We start from the raw sequence: 16,840 nt of genomic DNA on the forward strand, positions 1-16,840 counted from the left end.
TGCACGGCTATCAACTTGTTCCCCTCTGTCCATTTTCCAGCTGCTGCCCTTTTATTAAAAGAGCTTTATTGAGAGAATGATTCACATGCCATACAAATAACCCATTTCAGTTGTATAATTTGGTGGGTTTTAGTATATTCGTAGCTTGAACAGACATCACCACAATCAACTTTACGTTTTCATCACCTCAAAAAGAGACACTGCACCCATTAGTGCTCACTCCCCATTTTCCCCCAAATTTCTCCAGCTCTAGGCAACCACCATCCACTTTCTGTTTCTATGGCTTTAGCTATTCTGGACATGGCATATTAATGGAATCATATAATATGCTATCTTTTTTTTTTTTTTTTTTTGCGGTGCACGGGCCTCTCACTGCTTGTGGCCTCTCCCGTTGCGGAGCGCAGGCTCAGCGGCCATGGCTCACGGGCCCAGCCGCTCCGCGGCATGTGGGATCTTCCCGGACCGGGGCACGAACCCGCATCCCCTGCATCGGCAGGCAGACTCTCAACCACTGCGCCACCAGGGAAGCCCTAATATGCGATCTTTTATGACTAGCTTTTTTCACCTAGCATAAAATTTTTAAGGTTCATCCATGTTGTAACACGCACAAGTCTTTGTTTTTATTGCTGAGTAATATTGCATTGTATGGATATACCACATGTTATGTATCCATTCATTAGTTGATGGACATTGGGCTATTTCTCCTTTCTGCTGTTATATTTTATGCTGCTACGAACATTTGTATACAGGTTTTTGTGTGAACATACTTTTTCATCTCTCTTGGTTATACACCTAGGAGTGGGATTGCTGGGTCATATGGTAACTCTGTGTTTAACATTTTGAGGAACTGCCAGCCTCCTCTTCTCTTAAGTGGATCACGTGTGTAGACTTGTGGTTGGCCTCCTTTGCCTTCTTCTTTGCACTTCAGTTCAACCTTCAGCCCTACATCCTGTTCTTCACCCTGCTACCTCTAGGTTACTTTCCTAAAATGGAAGAAACTTCTGTGGTTCCCTATTACTTGAGGAAGGAATTGAAACTACCTGAACATGGCAGTCCGAGTTTCTCCCAGTCTAGGTCCTGGCTACATTTATAATTCATCCTCCAGTAATTTCTCAGTTTTTATTTCACAACATTTTATTTCCTTGCCTTCATTTTAGCAAAAACATAAATTAAGTTGTTATAACAAAGATTTTCACATATTTTATTTTTCTTTTGATTTCAGTGATCTAATGATGTGCTGTCTTATGTGGCAGCCACTAGCCTTATGTGGCTATTGAGCACTTGAAATGTGGTTTGTCCAAATTGAGATGGGCTATAAGTGTAAAATATACACTGACTCCAAGACTTAATATGAAAAAAATGTAAAATATCTCATTAATAATTTTTATATTGAACATATATATTTTTTTTTTTTTTTTTTTTTTTTGCGGTACACGGGCCTCTCACTGCTGTGGCCTCTCCCGTTGCGGAGCACAGGCTCCGGACGCGCAGGCTCAGCGGCCATGGCTCACGGGCCCAGCCGCTCCGCGGCATATGGGATCCTCCCGGACCGGGGCACGAACCCGTATCCCCTGCATCGGCAGGCGGACTCTCAACCACTGCGCCACCAGGGAGGCCCGAACATATTTTGAAAAGATAATGTTTTTACTGTATTGGTAAATAAATTATTAGACTTAACTTCCCCTGGTTTTTGTTTTTGTTTTTAACTTTTTTAATGTTACTACTAGAAAATTTTAAATTACTTATGTGGCTCACATATGTGATTCATATTTCTATCTGATAGTGCTAATCTAAACAATTATAAAGTAAAATGTCATTATATTCAAAGTATACACAATTTTACTATATTAAGATTATCATTAAAATGTGTATTAAACTGAAATGCAAATTTTTGAATTATTTATTATAGTTTCAGTAAAAATTGTTTTCTTCTAAAACATTTACAGTTATCTATTTAAGTTAAAAAGCAAGCTGTGGGCTTTCCTGGTGGCGCAGTGGTTGAGAATCTGCCTGCTAATGCAGGAGACACGGGTTCGAGACCCAGTCCGGGAAGATCCCACATGCCACGGAGCAGCTAAGCCCGTGTGCCACAACTACTGAGCCTGCGCTCTAGAGCCCGCGAGCCACAGCTACTGAAGCCCGCAAACCTAGAGCCTGTGCTCCACAACAAGAGCAGCCACTGCAATGAGAAGCCCTAGCATAGCCGCGAAGACCCAACGCAGCCAAAAATAAATAAATTAATAAATTAATTTTTTAAAAAAAGCAAGCTGTAACTAATAATGGATTTCAAACTTTGAGATTTTTGAGGAAGTAATGTCTATGGGATGAAATGGGCAAAAGTCATATTGCACAGGGTTGGAATGAATCAGACCTCTTCGTAAGGAAGTGACCTTCATGATAATGAAGGGAAGGAGAAATTACTGTGGTAGGATGTAAAATAGATGAGATGGACATTGAACTCTATAATTGGACTCCTTTTTTTCCCAGATGTACACCTTCAGATTCTTTTCTGTTATAGGTTATGGCAAGATATTGAATATAGTTTCCTGTGCTGTACAGTAAATCCTTGTTGTTTGTTTTCTGTATAGTGGTATGTATCTGTTAATCCCATACTCCTACTTTATCCCTCCCCCTCTCCTTTCCCCTTTGGTAACTCTAAGTTTGTTTTCTAAACAATCTAAAAAAATAACACAAATCAACTTATTTATAAAACAGAAACAGACTCACAGGCATAGAAAACAAACTTATGGTTAGAAGACTTTTTTTAATTTAATAAGATATAATTAAATTCTCAAATAATTAGAAATTCAGCTTTATTTAAACTATTTTGATTCAAAGCCAGTGGTTCTTAAACTTCTTTGTGTCATGGACCCCTTTGAAAGTCTAGCATGAACAAGTCCATCACCACATTCCCTGGGCATAACCTGCTAGTTCCTATCTTTCTTTCTTTCTTTCTTTTTTTTTTTTTTTAACATCTTTATTGGAGTATAATTGCTCTACAGTGATGTGTTAGTTTCTGCTGTGTAACAAAGCAAATCAGCTATATGTATACATTTGTCCCCATATCCCCTCCCTCTTGCGTCTCCCTTCCCCCCCATCTTCCTTCGTATGTACCACTCCTGCCCCCACCCACCTCTTCTCCTTCCTGCTGGTCACCTAATGTGAAAATCTCTTGCCTTTTTAGAGTGTCTTTTGGAGGACTTAAAAGGGAAAGTGTTTTGTTCTGTTTTTCGTCAGTGGTGTTAATAGCTATTTGTGCTAGCTTCCAGCAGGGCCTCAAGGGAGCTGAACAAGGAGGGGTTCACCTCCCCAGGAACTAGATTATAAGTGCTACGAAGGCAGGGATTTTTGTTGTAATTGCCTCGGGCTATGTGTTCTCCATGCCTAGAATAGAGCCTGGTACATAGTAGGTGTTCTGTAAATAGTCACTGAATAAATGAGTTAGGGGGGAGAGCTGGGTCTGGAACCTCCAGCTTTCTAGACTTGATGAAGCTCTAAAGTTGGGCCCATAAGCATCAGGACACCTGCACGCAGACAGTGGATGTTGGATACTGGAGACGGAGCAGGAGGTTAGAAGAGGGAGAGGTTTAAAACAGATTAAGGGGATGTATTAGTTTCCTATTGTTGCTGTCACAAACTACTCCAGACTAAGTGATTTAAAATAATACAAATTTTTTCTCTTGTAATTCTGAAGGTCAGCAGTCTGAAGTCAGTTTCACTGGGCTAACGTCAAGGTGTCATCAGGGCTGGTTCCTCCTGCAGGCTCTAGGGGAAGATTTGTTACTGAGCCTTTTCTAGCTTCCAGACGTCACCTGCATCCCTTGGCTTTTGACCATTTCTTGCATCTCCAAGGCCAACCGCATCATGCCTTCTTTCCTCTCTGATTTCTGCTTCTGTCCTTAAATCTTCTCTCTGATTCTGGCCTTCCTGCCTCTGACACTTGTGATTACATTGAACCCACCTGGATCATCCAGGATGCCTTCCCAATCTCAAGATCCTTCATCACATCTGCAGGGTCCCTTTGACCACAGAAGGTAGCATATTCACAGGACGTGGACATTTTTGGAGGCCATTACTTATCCTACCAAAGGAGACTCTAAAAATAAACATGGTGCCCTTTGTGTTTTTGCCAAGTGTGTCTGGGCCTTGCCTGGCTTAAAGCCTCTTAATTGACATGACTTCTTCCTCACGATGAGTAGGAGGCCAAGGCTAAGAACAGTGTTTATATATGTTCCACCACTTCTCGACAGCATATTGTCAGTTTGCTTTGGTCTCTTGCTTTCCCACTCACCAAGGAGGTACCAACACATAGACCCTATAAAGGACTGAGCTAATCCTCCTCTAATTTTGTCATTGATAAGTACCTATTACAGTTCTTAAGAAGTTGATGAGGAAGTGCATACCTGTGACTTTGAACGATTCGGTGTATGGCGGGATGGTATTACATCTGCCCACCCAGACTTAACTGATGGAGACATAGGAGCTAGACTTGCTGTCCGTGAACAGAGTGGACTGAAAAAGCAAGAAAGCCAACTGACCTTAAGAACCTGCTGTATAAAAAAAATAAGTAAAATTAAATTTAAAAAAGAAGAAAAAAGGAATCCAACTGGCTTTATTTAAAAGACATGTGGATTGTATAAATTCACACAGGAGGGAAAGGCATTTTTTTGTACCTTAAGTAATAATTAATGTTGATGAGCATGTACCAGGTGCCAGACCATGGTCTAACTACTTAACATTTTTAAATTCATTTAGTCATCATGAGAACCACATGAAGTCATACCATTATTGTTCCCACTTTATAAATGAGGAAACAGGGCATGGAAACGTTAAGTAGCCTAAGGGTACATGGCTAGCAGAAGAGGGGGTCGGGATTTGAACCCAAGCCATCTGGCTCCAGAGCCTGCACTCTTAACCAATATCCTGTATGCATCTTCCAGCAGTGTGATGTAATGGTACACAATAGCCTTGCTGTAGTAGGTACAGTGCAAAATGGACTTTAGCTGGAAGTGTGTTTACTTACAGGTATTGTTGTCTAATAGAGTTTACTCATGAGATAAGAGGTCACATATAGCTGATATTGGAGGAAAGCATAAAAGTTGAGAGAAAGAAAGTGGAAAGCCTGGTCTTTGATATTGAGGAGGTGATTTGGAGGTTTAATAATTGCAGTTCTCCCTTTTCATGCCTTCATGCTCCCTTACCACTGGACTGTAGGATCTGTTCCCCTCTTCCCGGCATGTTCCCGGCTTCCCCGTGTTGCCAGTGCTCTTTCTTGAGCTGATTAGTGCATGTGGCAGCACTGATCGCTGACCCCGTCTTCTCTGCTTGGTTCCTTTCATTTTCATAAATGAAGAAACAAATTTATTATTATCCCAAATCCACTTAAGACCAGGATAAGAACTTGTTTACCCCATAGATCCTATTCTTTGGCTACTTTGCCAACCTGTGCTAATAACCATCTAAAAAGAAAGTATTTTTAAAATCCTTGATGAAAGGTGAAGGAGAGGGTTGTGTGAAGAGGGGCAGACTGGAGCCAGCTGCTGATAAACTGGAGCAGGTTTGAAACATGTCAGCGAAGACGTGGAATTCTTTTTCCCCCGTGCAGACAAACATCCTTTTTCTTAGGAGATTATGGCTTAGGAAACCAACCTCTAGAGTTTTTCAAAAATTCTGTGTCCTGGTTCCTTTTTCTCTTCTTTTCTTTTTTTTTTTTTTTGTGGTACACGGGCCTCTCACTGTTGTGGCCTCTCCCGTTGCGGAGCACAGGCTCCGGACACACAGGCTCAGCGGCCATGGCTCACGGGCCCAGCCCCTCCGCGGCATGTGGGATCCTCCCGGACCGGGGCACGAACCCGTGTTCCCTGCATCGGCAGGCGGACTCTCAACCACTGCGCCACCAGGGAAGCCCTCCTTTTTCTTCTTGATGAAGCTGATGGGAGCCGTAGAAAAGCATTTCCTCCTTTTAGGAAGACAACTTCTGGGGGCATATTTAATAAAGAAAAACCAAGATGCAAAGATTTGGGGCTTATTTTAAATGTTACTCTTCCTTGTGGATTGCATTCTGACTTGAAATACCAAGGGTGCCACCTAAAAAGGATCTGGAAATAGTGCCTGAAAGCAAAAACATGTTCTTCTCTGTGCTGATTTGATATCCAGAATGACCAATTCATAATAGGAAAGGGGGCTTCAGAGTGAAAAGATGTCATTGTTTTATTTGACTTTGTTCCAACGTTTTATAAATTCATTCTCAGTGCTGTTTCTAAGCAGCAACCAAGAATCCACGTTTTCTGGGTTTGCTTGTTTGTTTGTAATTGATCATTTATCCTCCAACTGCATCCACCAAAGGCTCAAGTCTGCTTGCAGTAAATGACACGTGCACAGTGCATCTGTTTGAGTGGGAAATAGGAGACAAGGCAAAGACGAAGCGAGTCAGCGTTGCCAGCCAGCTCTCCTGCTAGAGCTACTACGAGTGAGGGTTAAACACAGCAACACCCTTCCAGGCAGCAGAGGGGAAAGGGTCACAGAATTGGTTATGTAACTGTCATCTAATAAAGGGAAACACTTCCTCAGAAAGCCATAAATCTTTTCTAGGTTTGGAGTTTTCAAAGAATTTTGGCCAGGCAGTGGATTAGCAAAACTATTCTTGAGGTTACAGCCCTGTGTCTTGGATGCTGTGTCAGGAGCATAAACACCCACCTGCCATACTTGCCAAGCAGCAGGACCATTTGGCACGGCCTCACCCCAGCTCACCCACCTTGTGAGGACCCTGATAATGTAACTGATGCCTGAAGTTATTAACTCATGCCTGGCAGATGCATGTTTTATATTATCATTGTTCCTCTCCTTGGAAGACAGTACTCTAACAGTGGGGCAAGGAGGAAATAATAGGTACCTGGTGTTGATTCAGTCAACACGTTTATAGAGTCCTCATTCTTTATTAAGTCCTGGAAATCCAGTGATGAACCAGGCATACTCAGTCTCGGTCTTCACAGTCATATATAAAATCGGGGGTGGGGGTGTGATTTTCCTTTAGATGGAAATGTATAGTTGTGCTCAAATTTTAAAAAAACATAATTAAAAACTGCAAAACTGTCCGTAATAACTCAGAGCATCCCGGGCCCATGCATACACAGGCTTTCTTCTCTTCTCAGGACATTTTGATAAGAGTGCTGGCACATGCTTCCTGCCATTCATTCATTAGCGTGTTATCTTCATTTCTGGGAGAAATTGAAATGTGGATGAGTGCATGCGTAGAGCTGAAACAAAAGAATCAGGTATGCAGAAGGTTACCATGGGAACAAGACCCTTTTCCTCCAGCTTCTGTGAAGTAGATTCATATGATAAGTACTTTAAATTCTCATTTTTAAGCAAAAACTTGGTCTAATGATATTAAAATTTCCAGAACTTTATAAACATACTGTTTTTCTATATTTGTATGCTCCTGTTTCTGTTCTCTCTAGCACGTATGGGATCACTGAGAGGAAGGACTAAGCAAATGGGAGCCTTAGCCTATGCAACGGAGTCTCCAGGGCACTTGGTTCTGTATTCCCTCCATGCCTCTCCCTTCCCCGGCCCCCAGCTCCACCTTTCTTCTTTGGGATTTGCTGGGTGCCCTGAACTGAAAGTGTCTGTGGGGAGCTGTATTTAAACCTAGCAGGCTCTGTGTTGTGTGGTATTAAGGGTAAGAAAACCCTTCGTTTATCTCTTCACCCCAGTCCTTTCTGTCATATGTCCAGGTTGATTTTAAAGGTTTTTTTTTTTTTTTTAATAGTGATCTTGGGGTCTTCTTATTTATTATTTTTAAAATTTTATTTATTTTTGGCTGTGTTGGGTCTTCATTTTCTATGCGAGGGCTTTCTCTAGTTGTGGCGAGCGGGGGCCACTCTTCATCGCAGTGCGTGGGCCTCTCACTGTCGCGGCCTCTCTTGTTGCGGAGCACGGGCTCCAGACGCGCAGGCTCAGTAGTTGTGGCTCACGGGCCCAGTTGCCCCGCGGCATGTGGGATCCTCCTGGACCGGGGCTCGAACCCGTGTCCCCTGCATTGGCAGGCAGATTCTCAACCACTGCGCCACCAGGGAAGCCCGATTTTAAAGGTTTTGATAGGATGATAAGAATCTTTTAACAAAAACCATCCTAGAGATTTTAAGGATCAAACAGTAGCTCTCAGGATGGGAATGAGGGCTACCAGAACATTTTTGTTGAGAACATTTCTTCTCACATTCCCATTTTTAATTCAACCCTTATCCTTTTATTATCAACCCAGAGAGAAAATTTCAGAGAACACTAAAATGGAATGGGAGAAGATGTACAGTCTGCTGGGGAGGAAACCCTGTGAGACCTTTACCAGATCAGGATGTAGGGTATTCTCATTGAGAAGCAACAGCCCTGTATTTCTGTTGAAGTAACAGATTTCCTATCAGTGTGAGTCTGGTAAAGGATTCATAGATGAGCTTCATCTTGTTCATCACTGATTTTGATTGATTGATGGTGGCTGCCTGGAGTACAGCGTCTGCGTGTGGGCGAAGCGCCATCATCAGTGATGCCTGCCGTGGCTTAGTGGAGTTACTGTTGCCTTGCGTTTGCTCGTCCTGACCTAATGTATTAAAAGAAATTGATGCTTTCGTGTCCATGTGACCACCAACACAAACAAAACAAAGCAAAACAAAACCCCCCAAAACAAACAAACATCCAACAAACCCAAGCAAAGAAGCCCCAAATCTCACTTATCCACAGCAGAATAGAATTCCATTTTGGTTGAGGACAGAATGTTCTGTTGTTGCTCTGTTAGGAAAGTTTTTCCAGCAGCACAGAGTTTGCTGCCACTTATGTGGAATATTTCTTTGTTTAGTGAAGATATTTTATTATATAATAGCCATTTAGACATGTGAAACCTGCCTGGTATGTTACACGTCTCCAGCATAAGTGAATATGACCCTTTCTGGTGGGATACTGCAGCCACTTAGATTGACAACTCATTCAAGTGAGGAAGGTATCCAGGAATGATCTGAGTTTGCTTTAGGCAGATGGATATTAATGAAGGAAAAGTACCTTGAAAGGATGCCATTCCGAGAAAGGCACAGGACAGCGCTGATTATAACCAGAGCCCTGCTTTCTGTGCTTCTCCGGCTAGAGCGCTCAGTGCTGAGCTTCTTACTGGCCTGGAATCCTCCCTAAATCAGGTGAGGGAGGGGCCGGTCTGCACTTTCAGTAAGTGCAGCTGGCATTGAAGAAGCGTCGGCTGAACTGGGTCTCATTTTAGTGACCCTACTGGACAGGATTGTAAAAGCTTGTGCTGAGAGTTCATTGTCTTCATTGGTGACCTTCACTGTGCCTTGAGTAGCTCTGGGAACTCCGTTTGTGATCAGTAAATATATACTGATTTGATTTACCAGTGAGTAAAGCAAGGTAGAGCCTTTGCAGGGGTTCCATTCTTGGTAAAATAGCAACAGAACAAAATTCCTTGAACAGGTTCCATCTTCCTAATTTTCTTTAATTTGTTTAGAACACAAATTCGATGTATTCACCCATCAAATATTTGGCTGTCTTTTGTATTCCAGGTGCTATGGCCAGGTCCCGAGCATAGAGTGTTGAACAAAACAGACATGACCTCTGTCCTCTAGCCCTTGCTAAGAGAGACAAAGGTAAACAGAATCATAATATAATTAATTATGATCATAGTAGGTACACCAAAGGAAAAGCACAGAGGTTTATTAAGACATAAAATAAGGATGCCTAACCCAGCCCAGAAGGGTCAGGGAAGGCTTCCTGGAAGAGGCGAACTTTAATCTGAGACTTGAAGAAATGAGTGGGGCAAAGGGGAGGGCAGCAGGGAACAGGGAGGGCTAAGATGATGACTCCCAGAGGGTTTCACCTGGCACCCATAAAACAGTATTTGCTCATGCTGTGTGGATGGCGATCAGCACACATTGCTGGCCGCCACCCTCCTGGAGGCTGCACCTAGGGACGCTATCAACTCATCTGCTGTCTTGCACATCTTGCCATAGGATAAATCTACTGTGAAAGTCTTTACTATGTTGATGTGTGTAAATTATTTGCTGAGATAGTTAAACAGTTGGTCTTTTGGGAAAGTAATATATTTCTTCTTCAGTTCCAGCTGTTAGCCTTCTTTCTGGATGTCTAGGTTGAGGGCTGGCCAGTAGTAACAGAGCAGTGGGCACCTGCGAGCAGAGGCTACAGTAGGTGTAGTAGTTCAAACACAGGCTCTGGACTCAGAAAGCCTCTGGCTCTGGGTTCCAACTGAGGCTCAGTTGTTTCGAGTTTTGACTTAAGTACTCTTAGCCTTGGTTTTCTTATGGGTTTATTGGCCGTCTCATAAAGTTGGCTTGAGGATTAAATTAGATGAGGCAGTACATGAGAAGCCTTGAACTTGGCACAGTGACTGGAGGTCATGGTTATCCATTGTTTGCTGCTTGACATCCACTGGAGCATGTCATCCTGTGCTAGGTACATGGGAAGAAATTTTGTTGGCTGACTGATGAAACCAGATTTGTTGTCTGCATAAAATAAGTTTTAATCTCTTCTATAGTTGGGCGGATTTACTGTACCGTCTTCAAGAGCTCTCAGGAACGCTCATCCCTGACATGGCAATGACCTTACCAGTTGAATGTTAAGAAGACTGTTAGTAATGGTATGGGGACATTTAGCCTCCATTTGTAGGTCTTTTCGGCCTACTACGGAAGGGAGAAAGTGATGCTCACAAAAGTATATGTGCTGAGTGTATCAGAAGCGGCTACATCAGTGTTGACTTTGTTTTTTTTCCCTGAAAATGAAGTGCCACATTTAAGACCATCACTTGATAAAGCATCCACAAAAAGCCTAAAGAATATCCAGTCCCTGCAGCTCTAGGAAATATTAGAGGAGATGTTACAGGCCTTGAGCAAGTTCCTCAAACATGGCCGTGTAGTTCTCATCTTGAAGTCCCCACCTCCTGGGAGGCTGCCCTTGTGTTTCTTGGTGGTCTGACCTTTCTCTGCACAGCCAAGGAGCTCACCCGGGCAGGCTGCAGTCATTTGCGGTGCTCATGTGAAGTATGGATGTGATAAGGTGCAGGGAGAAGAAGCAAGAAGCAAGCAGTTTAATTTTCCTTTGGACGTGTCAAATAGACAGCTGAAAATATGCATCTGTGAGAATTCAGAGCCACTGGATGCTGGTGATGGTGAGTCAACAATCAAGCAGGGCTAACCTGGGTTTCTGGTTAAGAGGCAGTGCTTCCAGGAAGCCTTTCCTGGTTCATCAGAGGTTTCCCAACATCTAGATGTTAGCGATGACATTAGAATTTTGGTGGGAAAAAAAAAAGAAAGGTTGTGTAACATGATTGGTTGTAAAACATGATCATTTTGGTAATGCTACAAAGAGGAAATAATGAAGGTATTGTGCCAGAAAAAAAATTCACTGGGCTGAAGTAGATTTCCATTAAAAAGTTATCCTTCAAGTAAGCCAAATTGCTTCACAGACTCATTCAAGTTTCATCTAGGGAACCAGAATGCTTTTCTTTTTGCTTCAGATTTCATTTGGATCTCCAGCTTTCTTGGTTATTGAAACAATACCTCATTCTTTAGTAATACTTTCTTGGCCTGTTTGTAGCTCAGCTCACTTAGTAAAATATGCAAATTTGCCAAAAATAACCAATATAATTTAACATAGAAAGCTTTGAATTATGTTTTAATTATGCCAATGTCTAAATAAAAGATGGGTGGCTTCGTTTATATTATATTAAAATAAGTAGCATAGAGATATTTCATTAGTATTTTGTTTTTAATCTGGTACTTTGGCAAACCTTCTATAGTGATAAATGAATTTTCCTTTTCATTGGGAAAAGCCAAGTTACTGTTGTTTTTGGTCATGTAGTTGCATTCCTCAGACTGTAACAGTTAGCTGAAGACAAGAAATTGGAAGAGATCTTTGCCGCTAAGATATTTATTTCCTAGATTTACATGATAATGACCTTATGAATGGTTTCTTATTTTTCCAATTTTCTTTGAACACACTTTTCTTAAACCACACTTAGAGCTAAAAGAAATTACAAATATTTTGCATTTATATGAAAACCAGCTAAAAATGAACTTGTCCTGATTACATACTACCTAGAATTCCTGTGGCTCTGAATTCTCACACATGTAGATTTTCAGGGAAAGTTAAACTCTTTTCTTCTTGTTTCTCCACCTTCCTCCTAAGTCCCTGTCTACCTGAATGGTTTCATGACCCACCTTGATGCCCAGCTAGAAACTTTGACTAGAAACCACAATGTCTTCCTTGACTTTTCCATCTAGTGAGTTTCTCTATTCTATTAACTTTCCCACCAAATTATTACCCTAATGTGTCCTCCCTTTTTGACTTCCCACTGCCAAGGCTTTACTTTCACTTGTCCAGATTAGCATCTCACTGGCCTGCTTATGGTCTGTCTCTCCCCACTTCTGTCTCAATGGTCTCTGTCTGATTGGATGGCTTCAACATCTCCATCGAGCAGGTTCTCCTTATCCATAGCATAGATTCAGCCCAGGTTCCTCAGTAGACAGGGAAACCTTTATGGTCTAGCTCTGACCCGCTTGCTTTGCAGCCCTCGTTCTCTGCCCCTCTTCCTCCTGTGGTCGACACCTCACCTCGTCGACCCCACGGGTTTCCCACCGAGACTCACGCCTGTGCCCACGTTGTGTCCCCGCCTGCGGTGCTCTGCCCGCCTTCTCCCCGTATCGCCGTCCTCATCCCTGATGACTCCTCACACCTTTCCTCACCTCACGCCGCCCGTCACCCTGCCCTGCGCGTTTCACTATACGTTTCTGTTAATAAGTCCTATATCGCAATTAATTGGTTCCAAGCCTCCCACGGGCCACTCAACTCTGAGTGTCAGGAGGTAAAGGATCATTTCTTACTCCACCCCATTTAAGGAAATAATCTTTCCTTGGCATGTAACTCAGCTTATTCTGTATTGGTTCTTGGTTTTATACTATCATTTCTTAATATATACTATTAGTGGCAGAGTCAGAGAGCTTGAAAATCCACCTGTGGATATATATCCCAAAGATTTGAAAACAGCAACTCAAACAGGTACTTGTATGGGTATGTTAACAGGAGCATTATTCACAATATCCAAAAGGTGGAGACAACCCAAGTGTTCATCAACAGATGAATAGATAAACAAATTATGGTATGTACCTACAATGGAATATTATTCAGTCATAAAGAGGAAAAAGTTCTGGTATATCCCTTAACATGAATGAACCTAGGAAACATTATGCTAAGTGAAATAAGCCAGACAAAAAGTACAAATATTGTATGATTCCAGAAATATCTAGAATAGGCAGATTCATAGAGATAGAAAGTAGATTAGAGGTTATCAGGGTCTGGGGAGAGGGGGAAATGGGGGATTATTGCTTAATGGGTACAGCATTTCTGATTGGGGTGAGGAAAGTATTTTGGAAATAGTGATGATGGTTACACAATATTGTGAATGTAATTAAAGCCATTGAAAATGGTTAAAATGTATATTTTACCAGAATGAAAAATATAGTTCATATAATTAAAAAAAAGTTAACTGCCACCAGCACCCTTAAGCGTATATGTTCCAACATGTAGTTAGTTATATACAAGCATTTTTTCTTCCTATATCATTTATGTTTATCATTCTTACCTTCTTAATATATCACAAATTTCTTGAAGTCAAGGACCAGTCTAGATAGAAAATATTCTTTAAGAAACATGGTTTTTGTTTGTATAGGGTTTGAAGTTGGATGTTTTTGAAGTTCTGAAACTTTTTGGAGAGGGTTTGACATTTTATTTGAATCTTAATAAACTCAGAGTGACAAAGTGACATCAAGTTACTGACTGAGTTTTGAAACGTAGATGTGTTTTTCTGACCTGCTGTCTAGGAACTGTGTGTATGAACCCTGATCCCATTGGAAGGAAAGCCAGATGGTCCAGCAAAGTGTGCTTTCAGTTGCTCCTCTTGCTGTTTTTTTTGTTTTTGTTTTTTTTGTGTTACGCAGGCCTCTCACTGTTGTGGCCTCTCCCATTGCGGAGCACAGGCTCCGGACGCACAGGCTCAGCGGCCATGGCTCACAGGCCTAGCCGCTCCACGGCATGTGGGATCTTCCCGGACCGGGGCACGAACCCGTGTCCCCTGCATCGGCAGGTGGACTCTCAACCACTGCACCTCCAGGGAAGCCCCTCTTGCTGTTTTAAACAAGGGGCTTGGATGATGAGGCCATGTATATGGGAACCATATTGATTATTTTCCCTAAGTCCCTTTTAAAGGCAATAAAAATGTAGGTGTTTACCCAGAATATAAATAAATTTATTCTTCTAGGAAGTTAAAATGCAGTTTTTTGTCTTTTAAGCTCCTATGGAGACTTTTAAAAATAGAATAGATAATGATGACAAGCTAATACAATTTACATTAAAATGAGTTTAATGTACATGTAAGTTTATAAAAATAAGACCTCTTAATTCTTTTATTTGAGTGCCAGGATTTTATTTGAAAAGAAGTGAGATATAAATGTGAGAAAATGTTAGCCTGTGTTTACTATTAATTATCTCATATAAATTTCTGGTGTCTCATTCACTGCGTGCCTTGAATTTTATATTATGGAGTCCACCCAGAAAACTGGTAAGGAGCAATGATGTGCTAAATGCTAAAGGGCTTATGGAAAACTAACCTTCCCTTGTACTACTATTCCAGAGGTCAACATTAGACATTATTGTTGGTTTCACCTTCATCACACTTTAAAAGAAAATGCTCTAGTCCTGTGTGATAGTTATTTCTATCAAGATTTTCCTGCCACTCTGAATTTGCTCAGTAAGTGTGCTCTAGGGAAGTTCCCAATTTTTAGTGTGCATTCACATCATCGGGCGATCTTGATAAAATGCAGGTTCAGATTGGGGGAGGTAGGTGGTGAGGTTCTGCATTTCTGATGAGCTGTCATTTTTGATGAGCTGTTAGATGATACCAATGTTGCTGGTCACTGGACCACATTTTGAGCAAGAACACTCTGTTTCAAATATCTGAGTTGATGTTCTGTTAAAATTGGATGCAATCTAAGGTTGCCAGAAAAAAATACAAGACATCCAAGATGTCCTATGCAATATTTGCACATGGTTGTATTAAAAAATTATTCATTGTTTATCTGAAATTTAATTTTAACTGGACTAGACACAATACATGTGTGTGCAGGTACACACAACACACACACACACTGGCAACTCTAAATCACAATCTTCAATCATATGCAAAGTCATTTAAATGTCATGTATTAGATTTAAATGATATGATTATTTTTATTTTGAGAGAAAAGACACAGAACTAGGTTTGTTTCACACCTATTTTTTAGGCACTAACTTAGGTGTTTTGCTCATATGCTTTTCAATACAGTAAAATATGTAAGCATGAACCCTGTCCCCCTCCTAGTATGTATGGAATTCTTGAAAAATAGTGAAATCTGTGCATTCTAAAATATACCTGAAAGCACAGAAATGCCCTGGATTATTAATGTTTTAAGCCAACCATATGAAGTAATAAGGTCTTTATATGATAGATTTAAATTTAGACTATTTTATAGTTTTTTTCTTGTATTTTTTGGTACCGTGTACTGTTGATATTTTCAAATCCTGTACGTATAATAGTATTACATGAGGATGATCTGTTGTCTATTAAAGCACACAGAAGAAAGTGTAAATGATTTTCTTTGTTTTTTTCAGATTCTTTACAGAGTTGGAAGCAAGACATCAGAATAATATCTTCATAGATGACATAAGTGACATTGTGGAAAAACACACAGCATCCACATTTGACCCATATGTGAAATACTGCACAAATGAAGTCTACCAACAGCGGACACTACAAAAATTGTTGTAAGCAGTGTTGAATGTTACAGTTTTAATTATCTAATCTTGTTTTAATTAGGTCACATAGGTCAAAATTAATGGATCTCTTAAATTATATTTAGAAATGCCTCCTGATGATCTAGTTTCCAGAGAGAATTTTTTTTTATAAATTTTTTTTTTTGATGTTGGGGGTAGGAGTTTTTTATTAATTTATTTATCCATTTTTGCTGTGTTGGGTCTTCATTTCTGTGCGAGGGCTTTCTCTAGTTGCAGCAAGCGGGGGCCACTCTTCATCGCGGTGCGCAGGCCTCTCACTGTCGCGGCCTCTCTTGTTGCGGAGCACAGGCTCCTGACGCGCAGGCTCAGCGGCCAAGGCTCACGGGCCCGGTTGCTCTGCGGCATGTGGGATCCTCCCAGACCAGGGCTCGAACCCGTGTCCCCTGCACTAGCAGGCAGACTCCCAACCACTGCGCCACCAGGGAAGCCCCAGAGAGAAATTTTTAAGAGGATTGCTTTTAGGGTGAGGGCATTTGATTAGAAAAATCCAGTTTGTGGAGAATTTTGTCTCTAAAGCAATTATGAAATTATAGTTTGTTGCTGTTTTCCTTGTTTCTTTTTTTTTTTTTTTTAATTGCTGCAAGACACGGGGTTGGGGGTGGGAGGGTTGGTGATCAGTGATCATCATTCTAAATGGTGAGAAGATTGTTCTCTAAGCTGTTATTTGGCCATTAAGTAGCCTGAGGCCAAGATAGACTTTTTGAGTAGGTTAAACTAGTGCCTAGGAGCCAAAGCTTTCTCAAGTATCCTAATCTTCCTCCATTCAAACGACAACTCTATTGTTTATAGGAATTGCTGTTTTTCCCCCTCTGGGTAGTTAGGGGTTAAGGAAAGCAGGGGAAGGTCTGAAGGAAGGCAGTTTTTAAAAAAAGTTCTTAAAGGCTTTAACTATGAAACAAAAAAGAATTAAACTTTAGGGCTTCCCTGGTGGCGCAGTGGTTGAGAG

At 41.3% G+C, this 16,840-nt stretch overlaps 1 protein-coding gene across 2 annotated transcripts in view; it reads left to right on the forward strand.

Annotated features, from left to right (window-relative positions):
• The window catches only part of ARHGEF26 (Rho guanine nucleotide exchange factor 26), a 146,440-nt gene that overhangs the window by 63,027 nt on the left and 66,573 nt on the right, over positions 1-16,840 (forward strand). For both annotated transcript variants that reach the window (XM_082625676.1, XM_082625675.1), the window contains one exon: positions 15,712-15,864. In XM_082625676.1, the coding sequence (XP_082481802.1) occupies positions 15,712-15,864 (153 nt within the window). The remainder of the gene's footprint in view (positions 1-15,711; positions 15,865-16,840) is intronic.

This window comes from Mesoplodon mirus, assembly GCF_964341445.2.
Source record: "Mesoplodon mirus genome assembly, chromosome: 6".
NCBI lineage: Eukaryota > Metazoa > Chordata > Mammalia > Artiodactyla > Ziphiidae > Mesoplodon > Mesoplodon mirus.